The sequence below is a fragment of the Zootermopsis nevadensis genome, unplaced genomic scaffold (assembly GCF_977971745.1).
Source record: "Zootermopsis nevadensis isolate Lab colony 2312 unplaced genomic scaffold, Znev_1.0 Znev_ptg000007l, whole genome shotgun sequence".
Classification (NCBI taxonomy): domain Eukaryota; kingdom Metazoa; phylum Arthropoda; class Insecta; order Blattodea; family Termopsidae; genus Zootermopsis; species Zootermopsis nevadensis.
The window spans coordinates 4,028,848-4,054,955 of NW_028259139.1; the positions used below are offsets into that span (position 1 = coordinate 4,028,848).

Here is a 26,108-nt window from a genome sequence, read left to right on the forward strand (position 1 = left end):
AACCAAATATTATAATTTTAATTTAATAAATCACAATATGACGCAACTACACTATCTTATGAACTACTGTTAAAATTAATGTTTCGTATGACAGGAAGGCAATTCAAAGGACAGCATACATTTAAAGACGTATAGTAAAGCGCGGTTTACATTTTGCGTAATAAAGACGGTTTGGGAACTCCTCTCGTCGCCCACCTGCAAGAGCGTGTCTGTTCGTCATTTCTATGTCACGTTGTTTTCGCGGATGGATACTTGAAGCACAGACAGCGAGCCCTACTTCGCATGTTTCCGCCAAAAAAAAATAGGCCGCACAGTCTCGATTAGTGTGGTAAGAACGGGTGGATGTGTCTGTACGAGGTCGTGAGGTGGAGCTGGTTGGATGACGTTGTCGAAATCTGTGACCTTTATCAGCTCGGTTATTGTGTGGGGGCGGACCGAAGAACTCACTTATTGGAGGGCGTGCTATTTATTATGAGGTCGGTAACGATGTTTCACTTTGTTGTTGTATGGGGCAGAGTGTGGATGCAACTGATTTGACTTGAGGCTGTACCGTGAAATTGGACTTCAAATATAAGTGGAAAGGAACCGTGTCGAGGACGGACCATCGCTTAGTGCGGAACACTGATATGGGCAGGAGACACACAACTGTAATGTATTGAAAGTAGGAGCCTTTCTGTTTGGTACACTCTGTAGTTGGGAAAGTATAACCGTGGGCAAACTACTTGGAGCGTGATAGACCTTAAAAAAACCCCAAAAACCCCCCACTTATTTGAGGTTTGAATTCTGGAGAGCAGTCCAAGTCACACACGTTTGTAATTTCAGGAGTAGAATATCAATTTCCTAGATCTGTGATGTCACTCAGACTCCAAGTTGTTTGTCAATTACGACAGTACGGCGGGTAGGCCACGAAACCCTTTACTAAGACACGCTTGTTCCAACTGTCAAATAATGCAAAATATTTAAATGATAACAAAAAAAGTTAAAATAAGTGTTGGGAATTTCCGCGGAGCTCAGCGTTGCATGTACGTATTCATCCTTTTTCCTCATGTTCAACCTGGAGGAGACTTTCTGCAGTGGCAGTGCTTCGATGTCTTCTGATGTGCGCGGGGTGTTTTTGTAAACGCTCTCCTTCAACTCCCCCATCCCCCAAAGACAGAAATCCGGGAATCGAGGGACTGAAAGTTTAGAGAAATAAAACGACCACCAAAGAACTCGCTCAAAACCTGAGTTTTTAAATTTGCTGTACGCACCGTAGTCTTGTTCGTCAACTTTCAAAAAGGAATTAATTATTCGGTTTTGTCCGTCTAATCACAATTATATTTAAAATTTACAAATAAGATAATTAAAATATCATTTTATGTTCCACATCGAATAATCGATTTACATTTGGAACATTTTTACAACATGTTTCGGTTTCATCGAACCACATTCAGGTGTAAAATTATATCAACAAACTTAAAACTCAATTACAATTTCTGTTGTGTAGCTTTTTGGTGATGTTCATATCCAGATTATTTTCACATATTGGAGCGAATGTGTTGTTTTGAAGGGAAATGCTTTTGATGTTCTACATCGGCCAAAGATGAGAGTGTAGACACGTCTATTGAACCATGCCTGTTCGGATACGCTAGTACTTCTATGGAACATAAAATGATATTTTAATTATCTTATTTGTAAATTTTAAATATAATTGTGATTAGACGGACAAAACCGAATAATTAAGTTAATATTTGATTCACAATATGACGCAATTATACTATCTTTCAAAAAGGAAGTGAAATTCATAACTAATTCTGGTAACGTTTAGCTGTTATCATTCAATTTAAGAAATTGGGACCAATTATCTTCCTCCGAGAGGCAGCACACACTCTGTCTTCAGAGGAGAGCAACGGTCTCTCATGGATGGCACAGGAGAATCGGGAGATGTGTCATCAAACTAATTCAAGGCGAGTAACAACGAGATGTTCGAAAATGAATACTCGATGTGAAAACGATGTCCTTGTAGTTCGACTGAAACGTGTAGGTAAAAGCATGGCGTGACCTACTTATGTTAATCCAATAGAACTGCAGCCAACAATAAATGTTTTAGTATGGGTTGCGTGACTTTTCGGTCACTCGTATGTAACTGATTAAGAAGTTGACGATGCAAGTCAACATGGCGTTGCATATCGAGTTACTTGGTCGGATGGGGAATGTAATGAAAACTTTTAGGAAGCAAAATTAAGTTTGTAAGATTTGAGGTTATCACAGCGGTGAGTATAAAGATTGCTGTCTTCTGGGTTGTTGCGCTGTGTAGTCTGGTCGATGTTAACCAACTTTTCAGAGGTCATACTGCCTCCGTCATCAGGGCGATGAGTATGAAGATTTCTGTCTTCTGGGTTGTTGCGTTGTGTAGTCTGGTCGATGTTAACCAACGTTTCGGAGGTCATACTGCCTCCATCATCAGGGTGATGAGTATGAAGATTTCTGTCTTCTGGGTTGTTGCGCTGTGTAGTCTGGTCGATGTTAACCAACTTTTCAGAGGTCATACTGCCTCCGTCATCAGGGCGATGAGTATGAAGATTTCTGTCTTCTGGGTTGTTGCGTTGTGTAGTCTGGTCGATGTTAACCAACGTTTCGGAGGTCATACTGCCTCCATCATCAGGGCGATGAGTATGAAGATTTCTGTCTTCTGGGTTGTTGCTCTGTGTTATCTGGTAGATGTTTAAAAACGTTTCAGAGGTCATGCTGCCTCCGTCATCAGGGCGTAATGAACTGGAAACATTTCTTTCTCTTTTAACTTTGACACATTCGGTGGAATTTTGATACACTAGCAATGCAGGTACACGTTTTAACCCGCACGCTCTGCTTCTACAGTCTAAACGTAATATTTTCACATCCGATATTACAAGGAAGATTTGAGTCATATCTCCGTGCTATTGCTTTGCGGTTTCCCCTCCCACCCTATGTGCATTTGTAATGATGAACAAAGCTGGGAATTACTTTGATATCTACTCTAATGTATTTCATCAGAAGAAGTTACAAATGGTTGTGTTGAGGACTTTTGTACTTCCTATTAGTAAAGAAAATCAACTGATTACTACATTGTTTATAGGATTTGAGACTTTCGCGGCGTGTACAATCAATAAGATCTTCTCGGGCAATCAGCCGCGTCAACTGGTTACCGTAGTAAACCGACGTTTCGGTAACCAACTCTGTCCCTTTCATCAGGGTTCTGATGTGACCGGTATCCAGTACCCTGATGATGGGAACAGTTGGTTCCCGAAACGTCGGTTACTACGGTAACCAGTTGACGCGGCTGATTGCCCGAGAAGATTTTATTGACTACATTATGTATATGTTTGTTTGAATGTTAAAAAATGTATGTTGGCGTTATCCGGGTTTTTGTAGGGACGATCCCTGCGTTTTTGTTGTAGTTGAGGTTTCCGGGGTTTTCCCAAGTAATTACAAGACTTTTTCACGACGCCCCACTTGGGACAGAAGCGCAGTCTTATGAGTGCGCTGGATACCCCTGTTTCTAATTCTTGAAATTGTATAATACCGATAGCGTTAAATAGGTTTTGTTTCCGAGAAGAATGCTTCTTGTATCTACAATTTTATTTTACACTCTGCAGTTTGGGTTAGACTGGCGGCTGGTTAATTTATGTTTATTGGCCTGTATATACTTGTATATATCGACAAACAATGTAACTGATGCATAAAAACTCATTCTTTTCTATGAAATAGTAGCTGGACGAACTGATAAAAGACCCTTTGTCGACATGTGTTTGCGTAACACGTTCTATAGGCAGCATTCAAACGTTCTATAGGACCCTGATAGCTGTATTCCTTTCAAGGTACAGAATTTGAAGTGGTTTATGCAGTATGCGCAAATTAAACAACTTATCTTCGAGGCTGTTCCTGTCACATGACTGACATGCCTCTATGCTCATGTTTTATTATGAAACTTCTTAGTTAATTCAGTAAACATAGAAGTTTTTATTTATTTGAAATTGTAGATTCTCGCAGCAGCGAACATGAAGATGGATCTGTTTTGAGTTGTTGAACCTTATAATCTGGGTAGATTACTAACGTTTTATAGTTGTTCGGTGCCTCCATCATTAAGCTCCTCTGAAACGTCGGTAAACTTCAAGTTGTACCACACTAAAATCCTGAGCTGTGGCATATTAGTTATTAAAGGTGAGTGTTTTATGTGAAGTCGTTCGCTTCGCAAATAAAATCTATGGCTGAGAAACGTAAAAGGAATAATCAAGCGAGAAGAAGAAAGCGTAGTATTTTAAGAAGAATTTTTTTGTCTGTCCTAAATGTACATTCTGTGGCTAACATTCAAAGATCATGTTTGCAATGTGTCTCTTCGAAAGAAAAGAATTGTGCATAATTGAGATAAGATGTGAGATCAAGATTTCTGTCTTCTGGGTTGTTGCGCTGTGTAGTCTGGTCGATGTTTATCAACGTTTCATCGCCCTGATGACGGAGGCAGTATGACCTCCGAAACGTTGGTTAACATAGACCAGACTACACAGCGCAACAACCCAGAAGACAGCAATCTTTATACTCATCGCCCTGATGACGGAGGCAGTATGACCTCTGAAACATTGGTTAACATCTACCAGACTACACAGCGCAACAACCCAGAAGACAGAAATCTTCATACTCATCGCCCTGATGATGGAGGCAGTATGACCTCTGAAACGTTGGTAAACATCGACCAGACTACACAGCGCAACAACCCAGAAGACAGAAATCTTCATATTCATCGCCCTGATGACGGAGGCAGTATGACCTCTGAAACGTTGGTTAACATCGACCAGACTACACAGCGCAACAACCCAGAAGACAGAAATCGTCATCGCCCTGATGATGGAGGCAGTATGACCTCTGAAACGTTGGTTAACATCTACCAGACTACTCAGCGCAACAACTCAGAAGACAGAAATCTTCATACTCACCGCTGTGAAACCTTAAATCTTACATGTGAGATCAAGTTCTCAAACAAAATGACTGTCTTTTTATTCCACGTCTGTGTACAAGAGGATTCCTTATGTCCGCCGTTGATAGTCTCGACCCACTTACATAACAAATTTTTGCTGACTGTACCAACATTTTTTATCGCAGATTGAGTTTAAAGATCATGATGTACATTTTTCTCCTACATCAGCGGAAATAATTTTGTAAATATACCCGTTTCGGCCGATGTAATATAATACCAGTTACTGTTAGTGGATAGAGAGAGTCAAAATTTCCATATGATGCTGTGGATAATACAGCGAATTTACAACTTTGATTCTGGAACTTAACTGAAAGGCAGACAGATGAGTGCCGTTCCTGAAAAATTCCGATTCATCTGTCCGGGATGAAACACCGATCGTACAGACGTAGTCAAATTACTTTACTGACTGATTTATCCCCTCTCTTGAAGATATAACTCGCTGTAGCCGCTCATCTCGTGGTTCGAGCCGTGGCTACAGTTTTACCTGGCCTGCAAGCATCCGAGTTATGACGGCAACACGCCTGAAGTTTTTGGCTGTTTGTGGACCAATTAAACAATTGATCATAATAATAATAATTATTTTTCGTGTCCAGTACACACCATTCAGCATGGTGGAATGTGATTAAGAAGGAAACAGAGAAGACCTTCTCATAGAAATACAGAGAATGTGGAAATTGAAAGCAAAAGTAATCCCAATAATTATAGGAGAGACAGGAACTGTCTCCAGGTCGCTCAGAAAATATTTGGCCAACATCCCGGGCGAACACGACGTCAGGGAACTTCAGAAAACTGCCATTTTGGGATCTTCATACATCATTCGAAAGACGCTTTCGTAAAATATAGTCATCCCTCACAATAAAACTATATAATACATGTAACACGTATTAAAAACAAAATGCATTTAAGAAATAGCTGCTGCACTATCAGGGGCAAGGTTTTTCTCGGGTACACAGAAGTAAATGCATTATAAAGTGGTGAATAGATGGAACAATAACAACAACAATAATAATAACAAAAGAAAACAGGACAGTGTATATGATCAGCCTCACAAGTTTCACAATACTTGCTCAAGTTCAGATTAAACGATAAACCACAATGGTGGGAATCCCCGTTAAGAAACACAAGGAAACACGCGGCTTTTTGATGAATTACGTTCACATTTTACGTCACAAACTATGCACACAGACATGGAAATTCCATGGCCTTCAAATGATGGCGGTCAAGATATGATCCTTATCTTGCGAGTTATGATGCATGCCTTGTAGTCTAGAAGGTGATTGGCAGAATTTCAGAGGAACCTCTCACCTCCATCTTGAGGGTAAATTTGAGAACGATTGAAAATCTGTTTTTCGCCACCCTCACATACATAATTTATAAGGTACATTGCCATATTTTAAATATTCAATAAATGTTATGTTTATTTCGTCAGAAGCGCTACATTCTTCACCATCACTCATCCCAGTATGAAGAATAATATTTTCATTACGATTAGTAAATACAAAGATGGGAGCATACGTTCTTCAAAAGTGCATATTCTCTCTGGGGTCATAGGAATTTTATGTTGAGACAGGGGAGACTGGTGGGAGTCTGTTCTGTCGTGCTGCATAAACGAACTCCAGGCCTTTGCTCAACAAGCAAGGATTTGAAATGAAACGTTTCTTCCGTGCTTGAGTATAAGCTTAAGCTGGCTTATGCTAAATTTCTCGATAGTTCGAAGAAATAAATAATTCGACGCCGGAAGTACGAACAACGTAGGTCTATAGAAGATCTATTATCGTATTCACAACGGCCTGACACTGGTTCTTATCCTGAGCCAGATTAATCAAATCCACATCTTCTCATCCTTTTCCCCCCAATATCCATTTTGATATATTCTTCCCATCTACGCTTAGTTCCAAGTGGTATCTTCCCTTCAGGCTTTCCAACCAAAATTTTGTACGCATTTTTCATCTCTACCATTCGCACTGCATGCCCAGCCAATCTCATCCTACTTGATTTGGCGATGCTAATAATATTTAGTAAAGAGTAATTTTATGAATCTCCTAATTATGCAGCTCTTTCCTGTATTTACGTTCAAATATTTTATTTAACATCCTGTTCTTAAACACTCTCAGTATGAGCTAAAAACCACGTTTCACACCCATACAAAACTTTAACACCGTATAATATTCCCACCGCAAACAGCATCATTAAGAACGAAGCACTGAACATCTGTGCAGAATCATAATTCAAAGTCCAGTCATGTTTAACTGGACGAGGTAAACGTATACAGTTGATAAAGGAGTCATTAAATTAATCAAGATCATGTCCTCTGATTAAATCTTACTGTGGCTTCTTCGGATTAATTTCCCGATAAGGTAATATACAACTATTACGCTGTCATGCTCGCCACTAAACGCCTTGTCACTGGAGGCGATGCCATGTTTCTGCTTTACAATATAATGCCATCATTAGTACGAAAATGGCGGTTGCGTAGACTTCTGAAGTGGGATCGACACTTCTCGATTTATTAGATTGTAAAACAACATGGCGGACAGGCGATAATTAATGAACCAGTAGAGCTGGGCACGTGATATAAACATTTTTATAAATTATTTATGAATCTATATTTAACAGTTGTAAAAATAACAGCAGTACGAAACATTTTGTTTAAGCCTATATCTGAGGAATTAAAAGTAATAGGATTATATTCCGAGAAGATTATAAACAGATACGGATTATCTACTAAATTATATGATTATTAGTTTAGAAGTTTTGCTGCCTTTATCGCATAGAATGAAGAATTCTAAGAAAAGCAGGAAACATGCGATCTCTTCACAGAGCTAGTTATTCTTAATCCAATACCTGTAAGGCTGTAATTCGTTATCACGAATGAAGCCCATATGCACTTGAATAATATTGACTCTCACGAACAAAGTTCAGGTTTTTACCTAGCACATCATACGGTTCGTTAACCCGGTTTTGAACTGTCCTAGTTTACTCCTCTGTCCTTTGCTGAACACCGTCTGTTCACGAGACAGGCCTACGTTCATCTCCAAAGACAAGAACCACGTTCAGATCACATTTTCACACCTCTACTCTAAAGACCCTTTCGGTAACTTGGCAATTTCTCCTTTAACCCTATCAAGAATAATGCTAACTACACGTAACATTTGCTGTAACATTCAGTATCCCTTTGTATTGTCCACAGAGTATATTTATGGGTTACATATGATTCTCAGAATAAACAGACTTTATTTCCTTAAACAGCATTATTTTTATTTTTTATTTGTAGTGTTCTGTCTAACGACAGGTCCATATATTATGAACAGGATCCTTCCATCCTCTTCAGGTTGTGAGGGACCTGCTCATACATATATACTTTCTTGGCAGATGATCCAGAAGTGGTTTGCCATTGCCTTCTTCTGTGTGTGAATGGGATGCCACGGAGAAACCGGGGAAGCCCCCGGAGGAAACCTCCGTGATGCCTAGACCACGGCCTTGCCCAACACAAGTTATAAATTCGGGCACCGCCGGGAATCGAACCCGAGACCCCAGGATTACAAGGCCAGCGTTCTAACCGCTAGACCACCGTTATCTTCGCAAAAAGCATTGAAATTACGGAGTGTATAAAATTAATTCACAGAATAAATTGAACATTCACGGCGATTAAGGCCACAGTCCTAACAAACTCAGCAATACAAAACCCGACCGCCTGGTTGCAGGCTCCCACGAAACGAAGACTCCCCCAGGCTCCACCATAGGCGTCACTACAGCCTCGTTCACAGAGTTTTAAGGTTTCTTCACGCATCGAACTCTCCCAGCCAAGCGTGACGGACATTGGCTATTATATTAGGAGTAAACAAAAGTATGTTTTTATGCTTCAGAGAGTTCTGATTTTTAATTCTTTGCTGACTCAATTAAAAGTAAAAATACAATTTAGTTGCGTCGAATGAGATAAGACGATATGATAATGTAACAGGGGAAAATCAGTCCCGAAATTCGACAAAGTTACAGGAGCTGAATTATGCAACGTTTCAAAAGTGCCTTTGCTCTGGTAAATATTTCATTTGATAAATTAACCTTTATTTGTAATTTCAACGTGAATGAATGATTCTAATGTAGTATTTAGTTATATTTCTTTAACTACTGATTCTTCCTATATAACGTTATATTAAAGAGCATAGAGAATACAAGAACACGAAGAAGGGGGACCTATTTAAAATTATAGTCTTATAATTCGCCCGGAGACACCGAGAAAATTCGATAATGTCAGTCACATTAACTTTTAAAGTCAACAGAAATGTCACTTATGTTTTGACGTATATTTAAAAGAAATGCAGTTTAAGGCCATCAGATATGTTTCGTAGAAGTGTGTAAAAGAAACGTTGGAAGGTCAGAGAGGTATGAACAGAGCTATCAGGCTATCACTTCAGCGAGGGTCTACCAGTCTGGTTCGTTCTAGCGAGTAGATCGGCAGTGTTACCACAACTTGCGAGCCGACAGCATCGGGCGGTGAGACTTGCATTGCTATGTTACAGTTTCAGTTCCCGAAAGAGAAAATGGAATTGTGTGTGAATCTGTTTCTGTTTGTTTGTTTGTTTGTTTGTTTGTGTGTATTACGAATTATGTTTGTAGGCGTGTATATATGCATGTATATACGTATATTTGTAATGTATGTTTTATTTCGTACGTACGTACATGTATTTAGACACGCGTCTGAAAATAACTTTCGAAAAATTAAAATTTCTTTTTGCCATCTATCTAAAAACACGTGTTGTTTTGCGTTTGTGTGAAACTTGGTCTCTCATCCCAAAGGAAGAAAATTGAGTGTTTTTGAGAAGAACGTGTTGGATAAAACATTTGGATGTGTAAAGGAGGGAGTAACAGGAATTCAGAGAAATCTTCGTAAAGAAGAGCTCAGAAGAAATGTTGTGTGAAGGTTTGCGCAGGATTTATCAAGCTCAAGATGTGAGCCAGTGAACACGGCAATAACCCTCCATTTCTAGTTCTATAAAGGGCGGGAATAAGTCGAGTAGCTGTATGACTGTTTTCCTCGTGTTTATTATAACAGTGTAATTTACTTTTATTATTATTAATATTATTATTTTAGTGTTCTGTCTGACGACAGGTCCATATGAACAGGATCCTTCCATCCTTTTCTCGGACTGGGACCTGTTCATATACGTTCTTGGCAGATGATCCAGAAGTGGTTTGCCATTGCCTTCTTCTGTGTGTGAATGGGATGCCACGGAGAAACCGGGGAAGCCCCCGGAGGAAACCTCCGTGATGCCTAGACCACGGCCTTGCCCAACACAAGTTATAAATTCGGGCACCGCCGGAAATCGAACCCGAGACCCCCAGGATTACAAGGCCAGCGTTCTAACCGCTAGACCACCGTGGCTACACTTTCATTATATTTCGATAAAATTATTGTGCTGAAACCAGTCTTTGTTTTCCCGGATGGTGTTTCATGTGAAAATTACATAAGATAACCAGTCAAACCATTACAGATGAGCTGTCGACAAAGGAATTTGTTATAAATGATCAGGCGAGGCGAAAATAGACAATAGAATTAGCCTAAATGGTGACAGTCGATTCTTACAACAAGCAGCGCAGTTCCAGAGGTAGCCGCCACAGTGCACAAGCGCTGTAACAGTAATTCCATCAGAGGTCTCGCCATGAAGGCCAACCTAACTTTTATTTAAGGAGTGAATTACATCGGCGATACGAAAGCGAAATGTAAAGATTGATAATATTTGTAAGAACACTGAGCTTTAATTAAAATAATTCGACATCCCAGATGCACATAATTGCAGCCAGTTACATTAAATTTAATATCTCTTTGTTCAGATATTTGAGAAACTTACAGTGGCTAAGCCGATCAAGATATTACCCGCATATTACGAAAGATTTATTGCCGTGTTCATAAGAGCTCGCCACTGATATATTTTGAGCCCGATCAATCCAGCCCACAGCCTGACATTTAATTTACTTAAAATCCATTTTAATATTATCCTTCCGCCTATGCCTAGGATTTATAAGTGGTGTCTGTACTTCACGTTTTCCGACTAACATTTTTACGCATTTCTCATTTTCGTTATGCCTATTATATGACCCACTCATAAATTTACCTTCATTTGATAATATTAATATTTGGCTAGTTATGCAATTTTATTTAAGAATCTTGTCATTTAATTCCTGTCAGGTATAAATACCCTTCCATATATAATTCTATATAGGCTTAAATGTCTATGTGTAGCACAAATCAAACTACCATAACTACCGCGTTCATGCAAGCGTTTATTATACTTGAATCATCGAATCTGCTCACGTCTAGGGCCCGTTTTTGCGTTGCAGTAAGTACGAGGGTCGCTCATTAAGTAATGCCCCACATTTTTTTTCTCAGCCAATAATGAAGATAGAAAAGTGTACTTTTACATGCTTGAGATTTGATGTTTCCCGCGTTCGTGTACGGAGTTTCAAATGATTCCAACCGATAGCGGAGCTGTAGTGAACTGTTAAAATGGCGTCTGTGAACGACTCTCGTTACAAGCAACGAGCTGTAATTGAATTCCTTGTTGCTGAAAAAGAAACGGTGGTGAACATTCATAAACGTTTGTGTGCTGTGTATGGAAGCTGTGCAGTCGATAGGAGCACCGTTGGTCGCTGGGCTAAGAGAGTTAAAGCTTCAGGAAGTGAAGAAACCGAGCTCCGTGATCTGCCGCGCTCTGGGCGTCCTGCCACAGCCACCACTCCAGACATGTTGAACCGCGCGGATGCCATTATTCGTGAGGATCGGCGCATCACAACTCGACAATTGGCCCAACAGCTTTCAGTCAGCAATGGAAGTGTGATTGCAATTATCCAGGCTCTCGCATATTCGAAGGTGTGCGCAAGATGGGTTCCACGAAGTCTCACAGCAGACCACAGGATTCAAAGGAAAACGATTTCTTCTGAATTGTTGGAGCGTTTTGATGCTGAGGGAGAGGTCTTTCTGTCCCGGATCATTACAGGTGACGAAACCTGGATACACCACTTTGAGCCAGAGACAAAAAGGCAGTCAATGGAGTGGCATCATCCTCAATCACCGAGAAAGAAGAAATTCAAGACAACTCCCTCCGCCGGAAAAGTCATGATGACTGTCTTTTGGGACAGTGATGGGGTCATTCTTGTGGATGTGATGCCAAGAGGTGCGACCATCAATTCAGACGCGTACATCAGGACCCTGAAAACCCTCAAGAAGCGTTTTCGACGAGTTCGGCCTCACAAGCATCCAGCAGAAATTTTGCTCCTGCACGACAATGCACGCCCTCACACAAGTCTGAGAACCCGGGAAGAAATCACCAAATTTGGTTGAACGGTGCTGCCCCATCCACCCTCCGACTCCATCTCTTTGGGCCACTTAAAGATGCTATCCGCGGAACAAGATTTGAAGATGACGAGAGCGTTATTCAAGCAGTGAGGACATGGCTACGTGCACAGGACAAGAGCTGGTACCGGCAAGGCATGCATGCACTTGTTCCACGCTGGCGTAAAACCGTACAAGTTGATGGGGACTATGTGGAAAAATAGTATGTGTAAAGGAAACATTGATTTATATTGTCACTAAATTTGAGCCATCTTGAATAAATATGTTCTGAGGAAAAAAATGTGGGGCATTACTTAATGAGCGACCCTCGTATTAAAGAGGACATACAAATCATCATCAATGTCACTTTACGCGTGTCATTGATATGTAGATGAACTTTAATGAACCTTCTTGTGTCTTCAGACATTTGCTTTGTCGATTGTTTTCTTCATTTTCTGTCGCATTGTATGGTTTATTTTTAAGATAGTGTAGTTGCGTCATATTGTGACTTATTAAATTAATTATTTGGTTTTTCCGTCAAATCACAATGTATTTAAAATAAGATAATTAAAATATCATTCTATGTTCCACATCGAATAATCGAATGTTCCAATTGTAAATCTGCGATTCTGCCTGAATCTCTTGCCAAAACGGCTACGGAAACCTATGAAATGCTAAAGCAAGCATTTGGGGAGTCCCCAATGGGTCGTGCACAAACTTTTGTGTGGCATTCACGTTTTAAAAATGGCCGAACCTCTGTCGATGATGACGAGCGTTCTGGACGACCATATTCGAGCACAACGCCCGAAAATGTTACGAAGATTCGGCAGGCCATTCACGAAGATCGACGTCGTACCATCAACGACTTGTGCGACATTGTTGGGATAGGCTATGGGACCTGTCAGCTGATTCTAAAGGAAGAACTCCACATGCGACGCATCCTGTCTGAGGACCAGAAGCAGAATCGACTTCTCGTTTGTCAGGAGCTCAAAGATCTTGCAAGAACCGACCCCAACTTCTTTTCTAAGCTCCGTGTGACTTCTTCCTCTTCCCAAAGATGAAAATTCAGCTAAATGGAAGGAGATTTGAGACGATAGAAGAGATTCAGGCAGAATCGCAGATGGTGCTTGACAGGCTGACAAAGAAAGATTTCCAGGGATGCTTCCAGGCTTGGCAGCGGCGCTGGGATCGTTGTGTTCACTCCCAGGGGAACTACTTCGAGGGTGATGGATGAATTTATTACCCGAGATAAGTGTACGGGTTTTTATAGGCGCAGTCTTGAAACTTTCCGATCGCACCTCGTAAGATAAATTCTACCGAAAATGATGCTTACGCAATTTTCTGTGACGGATGAAGTTTTGACCTTGCAAGCGACAGGTCAATTGTATTACGTCCCAAAAGAACCTGAAAGGTAAAGACACATTTATCCTTGACGATCCTTTTTAACCATAAATCTATACACTCTAAAGAATTCTTTCCCCCCGTTTGGTTGCAGAGTGGCTCAAATAGAAGAAGAAGAAGAAGATGGTAGCACCGGCTGAATCGGACTGTAAGTAAGTTATATTTGTGTCAATTGATATATCTAACAAGTCGGTTACATCAGCGGTAAGGCGTCAGACATGATGAATATATAACCGTCTGTCTCTTTTTGATATTTTCGGGCATTTCTTAAGCTCTTAATTATTCTTTTCACGTCATAGTAGTTAGTTTAGATGAGTTTCATCAAAGCCTTAAAAAGGACCCAAAAGTTCAGTGGTCCTTAAAAGTTAACTAATACAAATCAAATTTTCTTAACAAAATTTAGTTTAGTTTTAGTTTACACAAATTTGAGTCTTATCGGTCCAGTAATTTCGGAGCTGTTACATGTGAACACGTGGAAAGATTGAAGGACACGCCCATAACAAAAGCTCCTATAAACAAAATATATAATTACTGTTACGAAATTAAATTGTTTAATATTTATTATGAGCAAATCTTTTAGTTGTGTGGGGTGATTATTATTATTATTAGTATTATTCTGGCTCAGGATGGAGACCAGTGGTTGGCTGTTGTTAACACGGCAACGAACATCGTTTTCAATGAGATGATAAAGTTGCGTCATATTGTGATAAATATATATTTGTTTAAATCTTGTCAGTCTAATCACAATAAAATTCCTATTAAATATTAAAATATTACCATAATTAACATTTAAATATTTAAAATATATTAAATGATATTCTCTATCGAAATGTTCGATTTACATTAGAATATCACTTTTTACACGACATGTTTCAGTTCTATAAGAACCATCTTCAGGTGTATAAAATTATATAAACTTAAGTATAATTTCTTAAATGCAACTTTTTAGTCAGATGTTTATCAGATTTTAAATTTCAAATGATGTTTTCTTCCAGATTAAAAAAAATAAATAAAAAATACAATAAAATTTGGAAGAAAACATCATTTGAAATTTAAAATCTGATAAACATCTGACTAAAAAGTTGCATTTAAGAAATTATACTTAAGTTTATATAATTTTATACACCTGAAGATGGTTCTTATAGAACTGAAACATGTCGTGTAAAAAGTGATATTCTAATGTAAATCGAACATTTCGATAGAGAATATCATTTAATATATTTTAAATATTAAATGTTAATTATGGTAATATTTTAATATTTAATAGGAATTTTATTGTGATTAGACTGACAAGATTTAAACAAATATCGTTTTCAATAAAAGTCAGGGAATCTTTTGACTAGCTCAGCGTACTATTTGGCTTCTCAAGAAGGACTTAACTCCATGGAGGAAGTTATTCTGAAAGAACGAAAAGCTGTTTCATAAATACTCTCTGTGAACGAAAAATAGTTTGCCATTGTTCAGCGAAAGTTCGGAAAGTAACCCTTGTAATAAGAGGTGGAGTTATGTAAATCACAAGTCACTGATACAATTTGCAGATGGGCTCCACAACAGAGGTTTTTCAATGGAAGGAAACAGTGCCGAAGTCCTTCCTGGAAGGAGTACAGAATCGTTTCCGGCCGGAAGTACAGAGGTACTGAACAAAGTGGAGCTGAAACGAGAACTGGGGCTCTTCAGCGCCGTGAACCTGACCATCAGCTGCATGATAGGTATGCAACACGCTCTCCTTATTCTGCCCGCCACTGCTCACTGTACAATTTCACTGCCATGAACGCTTGATAGAACGCGAGGAACGTGAGGAACGTGAGTAAGGAATGTCAGGGAATGTGATATGTTTTATACGCAGTGGCGGTGAAACCGATCTCTATGCTCTGAGCGAGATTGATTGTTTAAATAGAAATAGTCTACCAAGGCCAGAAAGTTAGATTAGGCCGTAATAGTAATTTTAAAAACAGTTTATTTTTTAGTAGGACCAGTCATCTTCAGAAAAAATGTCTAATACCCATAATATGAACATATAAACCCAAATAATAATATCATTTTTAGACACTGAAGAGTACGTCATTGTTAATAAAGACTAATATAACCTAACAGTGCCACGGTGGTCTAGCGGTTAGAACGCTGGCCTTGTAATCCTGGAGTCTCGGGTTCGATTCCCGGCGGTGCCCGAATTTATAACTTGTGTTGGGCAAGGCCGTGGTCTAGGCAACACGGAGATTTCCTCCCGGGCTTCCCAACAATTACTCCATTCACACACAGAAGAAGGCAATGGCAAACCACTTCTTGATCATCTGCCAAGAACGTATATGAACAGGTCCCAGTCCGAGAAAAGGATGGAAGGATCCTGTTCATATGGACCTGTCGTCAGACAGAACACTAAATAATATAACCTGCAAATAATTGCCAGAAACTAAGATATACCAAGAGAAAAGGTGATAATGCGACCGAACAAGAACAGTATACAATCTACGTACCATCAAAAATATAATTTTATATAAGAAATTTAACCATTCTTGTTTGCTGTCCAAAGACTTTTATCCTAAACTTTCTCAAACCTCCTTCGTTGTTGTCGTGCATGTGTAAAGCGAAATACGAATACAATATAAAGAGGATAGAAAACTCTGATACATGCAAGTGAAGGCATGAGGCCATGAGGCCCCGGGTCGTCGCACATCTTGTCCACTTCCTTCGACGCCACTGATTATGCAGAGAAGGTCCTATTATAATAGGATGACCCAGTGCAACTGAGAAACTTGATTCGCCCATACTTTGACTAATCCATGACCCCCCCCCCCCCCATATATTCCGTCTACACCAGCTACTTCCATAGAATCTGCCACTGCAATGTGGAATTTATTACAAGTGTTCTATAGAAAATATTAAATGCAATGGAAACACAAAAGACATTTGTCACGGAGAGGTAAGTATCTGTCTGACTGAGCCTCATTATCAGAACATTCCGATCTTTGTGGTTGATCAGTTGATTAATTTAATTCCACTTCAGTTGAAAGTCTCTTCTGCAGTCTTTCTGGGTTTCTTCGTCCGCACGGTGTTTAGTTTTCAGTTAGCTTTAAAAAATTCGTTTCTGTCACACTTTCTATTCTGTTCATGAATTTATAAATCCTTAATTTATTACGAGATTGTTGGTTACACGAATAATTTTAAAAATTCTTGATGAATAATTATAGAAACCTATTTTTCTGCCTGCATTATGTGTTGTTTTATTGTCATTCTCTGTTATCAGGTATATAGGTCTGCTGTGACTAGACTTGCATCTTTACGCATGACTTGCATGTTGTGACTCATTCCACATCTTAATTAAGTGAGATAAATGGAATGAATCTAATCTAATCTAATCTAATATAATGTAGAGCAGAAACTATTAATATTTCATGAAATCTCATTCATTTTCTCTTTTATGCTTTATCTTATATTATCCTTTTTGATTGATATTTGTGTATTTTAGTACTTATGTTATCATCATGCTCAAATATGTCAGATAATTATTAAAATGTAAGATACATCACAAAATATTATCTTGTAGGACACATTTTATTCTTAATAATCATTTGAGGTTATGTTATGTTATGTTAAAATTAAACTCTTTCCTTATTATATAGAGTTCATTCGTTGATCTTTAAAGCTCTTTCCAATTATTTAGTACAATTATCTGATTATCTGTAGAATAAATTATGGGCTGAATAAGTCGTAATTATTATATACACCCATTTCTGTTAAAAGGGATCATTACATGTCTCAGACGTACTTGTCTTTCTACTTTACACAAGACTAGCAACAGTAAACTATGAAATGTCATCGTCAACAGTGCACATTAAGCCCCTAAAATACAAGTTTTGAAATATGTTGCCTGTAGTGAAGGTGTAGGGAAGGAAACCCTGCCAACATGCTCTGAGCATGATTTTAGATTGTATCTGCATTCACGTGCCTGGCATTTTTGCAAGAAAATATATTTTTAAATGAGACATAAATAAATGATAGAATAAATATTGATTAAGATAACATTTTCCTCAGAAATGTTCGTACCCCCACAGCGTCATAGTCCAGAAGACCGACATCGATATCTTAACCACCTTCAGAATGTAAAATCTCAGTCTGTGTTGTTATTCGTATAAAAACTTTTTCTTTTTTGTTGTAGGCTCTGGAATCTTTGTGTCCCCATCAATAACACTGGAACGGTCTGGATCTGTGGGGCTATGTCTTATTATTTGGGCAGTGTGTGGAGTCATCACTTTAATGGGTAAATTAGTTTTCTTATAATATAAGGCTTGTTTTCTCTAGAACATTCTTAAATGTGCATGTATTTGAGAATAATTTCAGAAACATTATTTTTAATTTGAGGGAAGACCTTTTTTTTTGTTTGCAAATGTCCATCATGAGAGTATTTCATTACAGAATTAATGTATGTTGACTATTGGAATTTATCTGCTAGTGCTTTTATATTTATGCGTTTATATATTTATATTCCATATTTTTGAACAATAAAGGCTAAAATATTTTAATCATCTGTTAAATCTATATTATATAATCTCTTAAAATCGTAATCATTGCTGATGGCAATTGCTTTTGATAATTATTTATAATGACTGTTGCAGGAGCATTATCATATGCTGAACTCAGCTCAGTTGTCCCTCGTTCTGGGGCAGAGTACGCTTACTTCCTTGAAGCATACAGAGGCCTGCACAAGTTTTGGGGCCCTCTTCCATGCTTTATTTGTGCTTTTATCCAAGTCTGTATTATCAACCCCACAGCAGGAGCAATTATGGTATTGACATTCTCTGAGTACATATGCCAGCCATTTGTAGGTTATATGAATGGCTTGACACTGGAATCACAGGATATAGTGAAGAAGATTATTGCAATTCTTGGATTATGTGAGTACAAACATGACATGTTATTATGAAAGAGTCAAATTGTTTTGATGAATTAAAAGTTGTTACCAAGTTAAGTATTGTGGGGAAGAAAAGTCAAGTTTATGCCTAAAAATAATTCAGAAAATTTAATTTTGAGTAATTTCTGGTTTATTTTCAATCTAGTAAATGAAGGTTATCATTGAATTAGTGGTGCAGTGGCCACGCGGTCTGAGGCATGGTCCTCCTGTGTCTGGCCGCTGCGACCGTGGGTTCGAGTACCAATCAAGGCATGTTTGTCCGTGTCCTTTCTCTTCCAGTCTGGTGGGTAAAGACTGGCCACGGAAGGCAAGGCGAAACCACCGTGGTATTTTTGCAAGAAAATCCCGAAAGGGGTCACAACAGTAAAAGCTGACCATAGACAATAAAAAAATGAATATAGCGTGTTGTAATTGCAAATGCAGCTCCTATTGATAATACATATTGAAAGTAAGCTACTACATGATTTGTATTGTATAGTAGTTAAATTTATATATATGTGTATTTTAAAGTCACTATGGGATGCTTAATGTTTGATACTGAGTAACTACAGTCAGTACAGAAAGAATATTAGGAGTTTAATTTGGTAATGTTTGTTAGTACTTAATCATAAATAGCCACGATTGGTATTCATACATTTATGTTTAAGATTTACATTGAAAACATGATTTTACTTGAGATAAAACATTAATCCTAAATTCTGACACTTCCTTCTGTGAAGGCAAGAAGTCACACCCTCAAATGAGCATGAGAACACAGTTTTTTTTGTGATATTCTAAGAGGAATGATATCCTGAGAGTTCAGATTTCCAGTCTGGTTTCAGAATGCACACAAAAGAAATATAATTATAGAATTGTGATTATAGTATTATAATGGAAGAAAATTATGTAAGCAGAAGCTGCAGTCCATTACTGTAATTTGAGTGTCTTGAATATTATATGAATGTTACGTTATTTCTGAATGGTGCCCTGTTTGAGGTTATGAAAACAAAAGTTTTTGAGTTACAGTGTTAAAAATATGTATAATTTCTAAGGTTGTTTTATAGATTGTTATTTTGTAACTAAGAAGTTCATTTTGTAAGATGGTGTGTTTAAGGGTTATAAATCTGCCAAGTATCTGTTAGTTGTTTTGAAATTCTTTCTATTGTTATCAATTATTCTGCTCTCACATGCTTACTCACTGTTGTAATGTTATTTAATCTAACTGAACACTGTATTCTCTTGCCGCTAGGCCTGCTGACGTTCATAAATTTCATGAGTGTGAAACTGTATGTTCGAATCCAGAATGTGTTCTCTATCGGCAAGCTTGTTGTTTGTGGAGTTGTTATTGTCGCTGGAGTTGTCATGCTTTGTACTGGTGAGTACTTGGCTAGTCATATAAGGAAAAGTTATAAGAGACAGAGGTGAATACTGCTATGAACATTAATATATCACTATTACTTTAATGTTTGTTTATCAATTTTACAAAAACATATGTGATTTGATGTTTTTATAGTAGTGAAAATTTGGATGCCCATATGTCCCACACATCTTATCTTTCTTGATTTTATCACACTAATATTTGTTAAAATTATGAAGCCTGTGATCGTGCAGTATTTTTCATCCTCCTGTTACCTTCTCTGCCTTAGTTCCAAGTATTCTTCTTACCACATTGTTTTCAAACACTCTCAAACTGTATTCTTCCCTTAATACTAAGTCTCAAAACAACAGCTGAAATTATATTTCTACATATTTATTCTTCAGGGTTTTGTATAGAAGAAGGAAGGTAAAAAGTTCTGAACTAAACTGTTCTAAATCACTCAAATGTAATGCACTTAAAATTTAATTAAGACTTTCTTTTGATTTATTAGTGTTGGATCAAAATGTTTGAACCTGTGAAAGGTCATGGTATCATTATTATTAGTTCTAAGTAATAGTGTGCTTTATTTTCATTGCTGATGATATATTTCTGACACAGTCTCTCTCATATTGATGGTGAATTATTGTTTCATAGGAAAAACAGAGAATCTGTCAAAAGGTTTTGATGGCTCATCAACATCTCCAGACAAATTGGCTTTGGCATTCTATGGTTGCCTTTGGGCTTATGGTGGATGGTGAGTGTTTTACAAAATTAGCTCAATTATTAAGACTTATAAGTGATAAATAATGGGTAAAATTTCACCTGGCTGGACTTATTATTCATGCTTATCAATATACCAAAACTGAGACAAACATAATGTTTTGTTATTGATCTTTTCTTCTCGTCATTTGTAACTGTTACGTCGTCATGCTTTAGTCATCTTACTGAGTAGCATTTCTGCCGTGCTCAACACTATAACTTGATTGATAGTAACTCATTTTCTTGAATGGGGGTGTACAATGGAAATGTGAAGTTGGTATTAAGATACATGAGGCTTTATATTGTGCATCCTACCCCTACACTTCAGAAAACTGTAGAAGAGGAAATCAAATTGTTTTCTCAGTTTTAAATTATAAAACTGGTATAAACAATGAAAAAGTGCGAGTATTAAAATTACTAATAATTTAGAAGATAAATGTTGATTGTGGTATTCTGAGTTGTGAGACCACGCAGCCATGTAGGTGGTTACCAATGCCTTGAAGAAAGTAACGCCTCCATCGTCAGTATAGAAATGCGCTAAAACTGTAAGAACTGGGAAACCATACTATAGTCCTCACATCTCAGTAAGGACAGGAAACTGTATATCTTGGATCTTATGATGTGCAGGGACTGTAGTTGTCAAACTCTGCATAATGTTACCTTCCCATAGAACGTTACTATTGAGAGTTAGGGTTCCCACATTAGTGAAAATATTGATTGTGGTCCGTGACGTTTTTACCACTATAAAACCTTGTATTTCATATACAAGTTATATACTGCAAATAGTTCTTATTCTTGTTTACAGGGCAACTGTTACAGTCATCACAGAAGAGGTTAGGAATCCAGAAGTGTAAGTAAATAATTTACATGATTATGATAAAAGACTCTACAGCTCAAGAAACAGTGGTTTTGAGTTAAGGTCATGATCAACCAAAATTATATGTTATTTCTGGCTTGTCCTCAATGCAGAGTTTCTAACATGGTCAATATGTATTAAAATCTTTGTTTCTGCATTTCTTTTCACTTGAAAATTGTCAATAGCAACAACTACAAATATCTTTTTACTTTTAATATGTGGGCGCTTCAGACAAGAACACTAATATTGTCATTTGAACCAATTGATGTTGATGACTGATTGGTATGATTCTTATGAAGCACGCAGTTTCGAAAGGAATTACAGTGCACACGCTGAATGGCAATGTATTCAAAACAAAGATAAAGATGACAAAATTGCAAGATTTTTGTGGTCAAAAGAGTATAAAACACTTAAGTTTACAAGAAAGTGATAAAGGAAAAACAAGGAACTCATTTCTTTTTGTGAGTAGTGCAGTCATATAATGTCATTACTTCTGCCAATAATTTAGAGGCTAAAAATTAGTTAAAAATATTGGGGTAACAAGGTTTGATGCTCTGTGCTGTCCCATGTTTCATTTGTCACGTGACGTACTTTGATATAATTGTGAATTGCAGTTCTCTTCTGTGATGCTTGCTTTCAAAGAATCCTTTACCAAAGTGACATAGGTAGTTCTTGACTTAAAAGAACCAGTGAAAAGAAAATTGTAATTTTCAGCCGAGTTACTCATTCTCTTATTCTTATCTCTCTTACAAAGTGAATGAGTACTGTGATCTAATGAGTATTCACTTAGCATGCTTGATTTGTTCAACCCATTGGATTCTGTATAATTACGAAGTTAATTAGTCACTATGGAAAATTAAAATACATTTTAAACTCCTCCAAAATGATAATTATCATTTATAAGAACTTCTCAAATTGAAAATGTGGTTTGAGTTTGGAATAGTTTCAACAACATAATGTTTAACAGTGACTTCTTTAAATATCTCAGATGAATGTAACAGTACTTTTGTACTTATGCTCTGCCTCAGCAATGTTCTGCGCAGCATTATAATTGCCGTTCCCCTCGTGGCAGCAGTGTACCTCTTGATGAACATAGCCTACATGACAGTACTTACAGTCCCAGAAATGACTGCAGCACCAGCAGTAGCTGTGGTAATTATTGAAGCTTCTTCATATGTCCAAAGATTACCTGTTGACTGAGGGTACCTCACTTACATGATTTATAAGCCACATTTAAGAGAACCTGGGTCAAGTTTCTGGGTATGGAAATAAATGAATGAATGAATGAATGAATAAATAAGGGATGGGTGATTAATGATTGTAACGCAACAGTTGTCTATGATCTGTCAGGTCTGAAAGTACTGCCTCAGGTTTCAAATAATAGTGCTTGGTGAAGGGTGTCCAGATTTTGCACAAAAAATCAAAATGAACATGATTTTCTCTTGCTTCTTTTGGATTTAATTATTTATATTTTTAGTTAATATTTATTTTAATCCATTTATTTTTGGACTTTTCTACTGCTGTGTATGTGCTTCTGCCTTAGAATTTGAATCCATCGTTGTTGCTAACAAGAGACCATAATTGAAGAATTAGGTTTATAAAGAAATTGTTTTATTTTTATTTTAGGTTTTTGGTGACAGATTGCTTGGGGTCATGAGTTTCATAATTCCTGTTGGTGTTGCGATGTCAACATTTGGTTCTGCGTTAACTAGTCAATTTGCTACTGCTAGGCAGTGCTATGTAGCTGGAACAGAAGGCCACATGATCGAAGCATTCTCCTACATACACCTTAGACGCCTCACTCCTGCACCAGCTGTTATCTTGCAGGTAAGTAACCCAGGAAGTTATGACTGTTTCATGCTTTTGTGTTACAGTTCTGACGCTGGTTTTCTTTATTACAAAAGCCTTACTTAATTTATGTAACAGGTTTTCGTCTGTGTACTTTCACAAATAATTCATCCGTTTATCTCAAATTTTCTCTTCAAGATGTATGTTTAGGGAAGATTCTTTTTGACAATTTAATTATATGTGTAGTTTTAGGAATTCTGTTTTGCTGTTATATATGCTACATATTTTACAGGAGTATTACAGTAAAGATATGGATACAGGACGTGTATCCATGAATGTCTAGAGGAATAATGTAATTTTCTGTACATCAAAATTTGAACCAATTAAGGCCAGATATTATACAATTCTAAACAGCTTGATGACTTTTGAATTTCTAAAATAAACCATGTCTAATATTTGTCTTGACATCTATAATGTTTGGTAGCCAATGATGTTTCTAACTTCCTAGACTATTACACTTGTTCAGGATAACTTATTTGTAAGTTGAGAATTAAAATAAATACTGCAGTTCATGTGTTTAAGGTAAATTTTTAATTAGGATCAGATTATTATATCCAGACATTGTAGTAAATGCATGTTTTACATTTTTTGTGACTTTTTGTTTTAAATTTGTTTCAATTTAATTCTTCACTATGAGTTTGTTTTTTCGTTGTTTAATTAATAGATGGGTGAAGGAATTAATGATTTAACTCTATTTGTAAATTAATGCAACCATTCCCTTCTCTGAATTCAGGGTTTCTTGTCATTCTTGTTCATCATTGCTGGCGATATAACAACACTGATTGACTTTTGTAGTTTCCTTATTTGGATATTCTATGCATTGGCAATGGTGGCCCTTATGATCATGCGGAAGACAAAGAAAGATGTTAAAAGAACTTACAAGGTAATAAATTAAAAGCAGATGGAAATTGTCTGCAGCTTAGCAGTGCCTGTTATAGGCACCAATCTGTTCAGTGCTGCTGTGTATGTACATTACTAATATTTTATTATATATAAATTTAATTAATGTGCAGTTAAGTATAAAGTTTGCCAAGAATTAGACCTGTTGCTTTTGTTGTAACAAACATTTTTGCATTATTGGATAGTATTATGTATTTTTTAGTGGAAGTAATAGGATAAAAACTAGTCTGAATAGAATGTGATTGTTATAAATAATGAATATCATTAGTGCTTGTCATCAGCAGAGATCTGTTATTTGTTTCAGGTTCCACTTTTTGCTCCAGTACTTGTTATCATTGCGGCGTTGTTCCTGTGTTTGGTGCCAATCATCTTAGACCCATCACTAAGTTATTTCTTTGCCCTGTTTTTGATTGGGCTTGGATTTATTTTATACATACCTTTAGTCTATTACAAATTTCGACTAAAATGGATGGGTGAGTACTTAATTTTTTTGTAGATGGTTCTAAAATACAGTTTTAGATACTTATTTTGCAGTTATTGGTTGGTTACTTAAGATTCACTGTCATTTGCAAGTCATTAAGGTTATGTTTATCCCTCAGAATTGAAAACTTTTCTGCACCTCTTATATGGTGCACTGGAAAAAATTAAACAGTAAATTTTAACACATTTGGCCACATTTTAAACCACCTTTTTAAAGTCTTTGATAACAGACAACTCTAATTTTCTCCCCAACACATTTCAGTGTGCATAGAGAACTCATGAAGTATCTGTTTGTATTGCATAGAGGAATATGTGTTAAGGAGAAGCATAGATGTTTTTAGAATTCCTAATCAACAAGTATACTTGTGTCAACAGCCATGAAAAATATCGTACTGAGATAATTACTTGTAATTGTGTTACGATTTTGAAGATGTTCTCTCTTCTGTTTCAGATAACTTCACTTATTTCATACAAGTTCTCATGGAGGTTATTCCTTCTGAGAATAATTTAGATGTTGACAAAAAGACTTAACTCTCAAGTCAGTGGATTTCAATGTACCTGTGCACGTTTGATGAAAAAAGTCATTTTTGTGTATATGTAAATATTTTTTATATTTACATGTAAATAAGCAGAAATAAAATGTTAATATTTATGAGTTTGTAATATGATGAAGTTTATTATTAGCGGCTAATACACCACACAAATTGAAAAATCAATCAAGAGCTGTTTATTACACTGTTTATTAGGGTCATACAGTAAATTTAAAAAAATCCTATAGCCAACATTTGAATCAGAAGAAAATAAAATAATTTGTTTCAAAACTGCATAATGTTGTCTGCTGTATGGTGCAAGAATGTCAGCAGCAGGTAAGAATACTCTTTTCTTATGTCTGCGTTTTTATTTTACTTTTAACTTATAAACAAATAGTATGCCATTCAATTAACATGATGTAAACAAGTCAAATATAAACTTCTTCATATGCACTACTATTCTTTATAAGTGCCACACTAGATCCAGCCTTCATTTAGAGTGTCAGAAATTATTGCAATTGTTAAAATAATAAAGTGTAAAAAATACCTTTACTCTGATGTAATTCTGGGCAGTGGATAGCGCGCTGTTTTACCCCGTGATGTGTGTCTACTACGCGTCCCAGTTTGACCAGGGCATTTCTGGTTTGGAGACTCTGTCCTGTCCGTTTTGGAGTTTTGTACCTTATAATTTGGTAAAAAGTTTTTATGTGCGTGCATTGGTATTTCTGAATCACAGCTCATGTTGCTGTAATTGTGACCGAGTTCGTCG

General features: G+C 37.1%; 1 protein-coding gene across 10 annotated transcripts; it reads left to right on the plus strand.

Annotated features, from left to right (window-relative positions):
* Nucleotides 1-301: 301 nt before the first annotated feature.
* LOC110830698 (b(0,+)-type amino acid transporter 1) lies at nt 302-25,792 on the plus strand. Of its 10 annotated transcripts, none has more exons than XM_022065917.2 (13): nt 302-661; nt 13,816-13,873; nt 15,260-15,430; nt 17,878-17,979; nt 18,335-18,613; nt 19,859-19,984; nt 20,621-20,720; nt 21,531-21,575; nt 22,610-22,733; nt 23,208-23,408; nt 24,163-24,312; nt 24,634-24,802; nt 25,261-25,792. In XM_022065917.2, the coding sequence occupies exons 3-13, from the start codon at nt 15,286-15,288 to the stop codon at nt 25,338-25,340; spliced, it is 1,521 nt and encodes a 506-aa protein (XP_021921609.1). In that variant the 5' UTR covers nt 302-661; nt 13,816-13,873; nt 15,260-15,285; the 3' UTR covers nt 25,341-25,792. The 10 variants fall into 10 exon arrangements, with proteins under 10 accessions (XP_021921609.1, XP_021921604.1, XP_087200144.1 ...); XM_022065912.2 differs by having other exon boundaries at nt 13,816-13,869; XM_087344018.1 differs by having other exon boundaries at nt 302-476.
* The last annotated feature ends 316 nt before the right edge of the window (nt 25,793-26,108 follow it).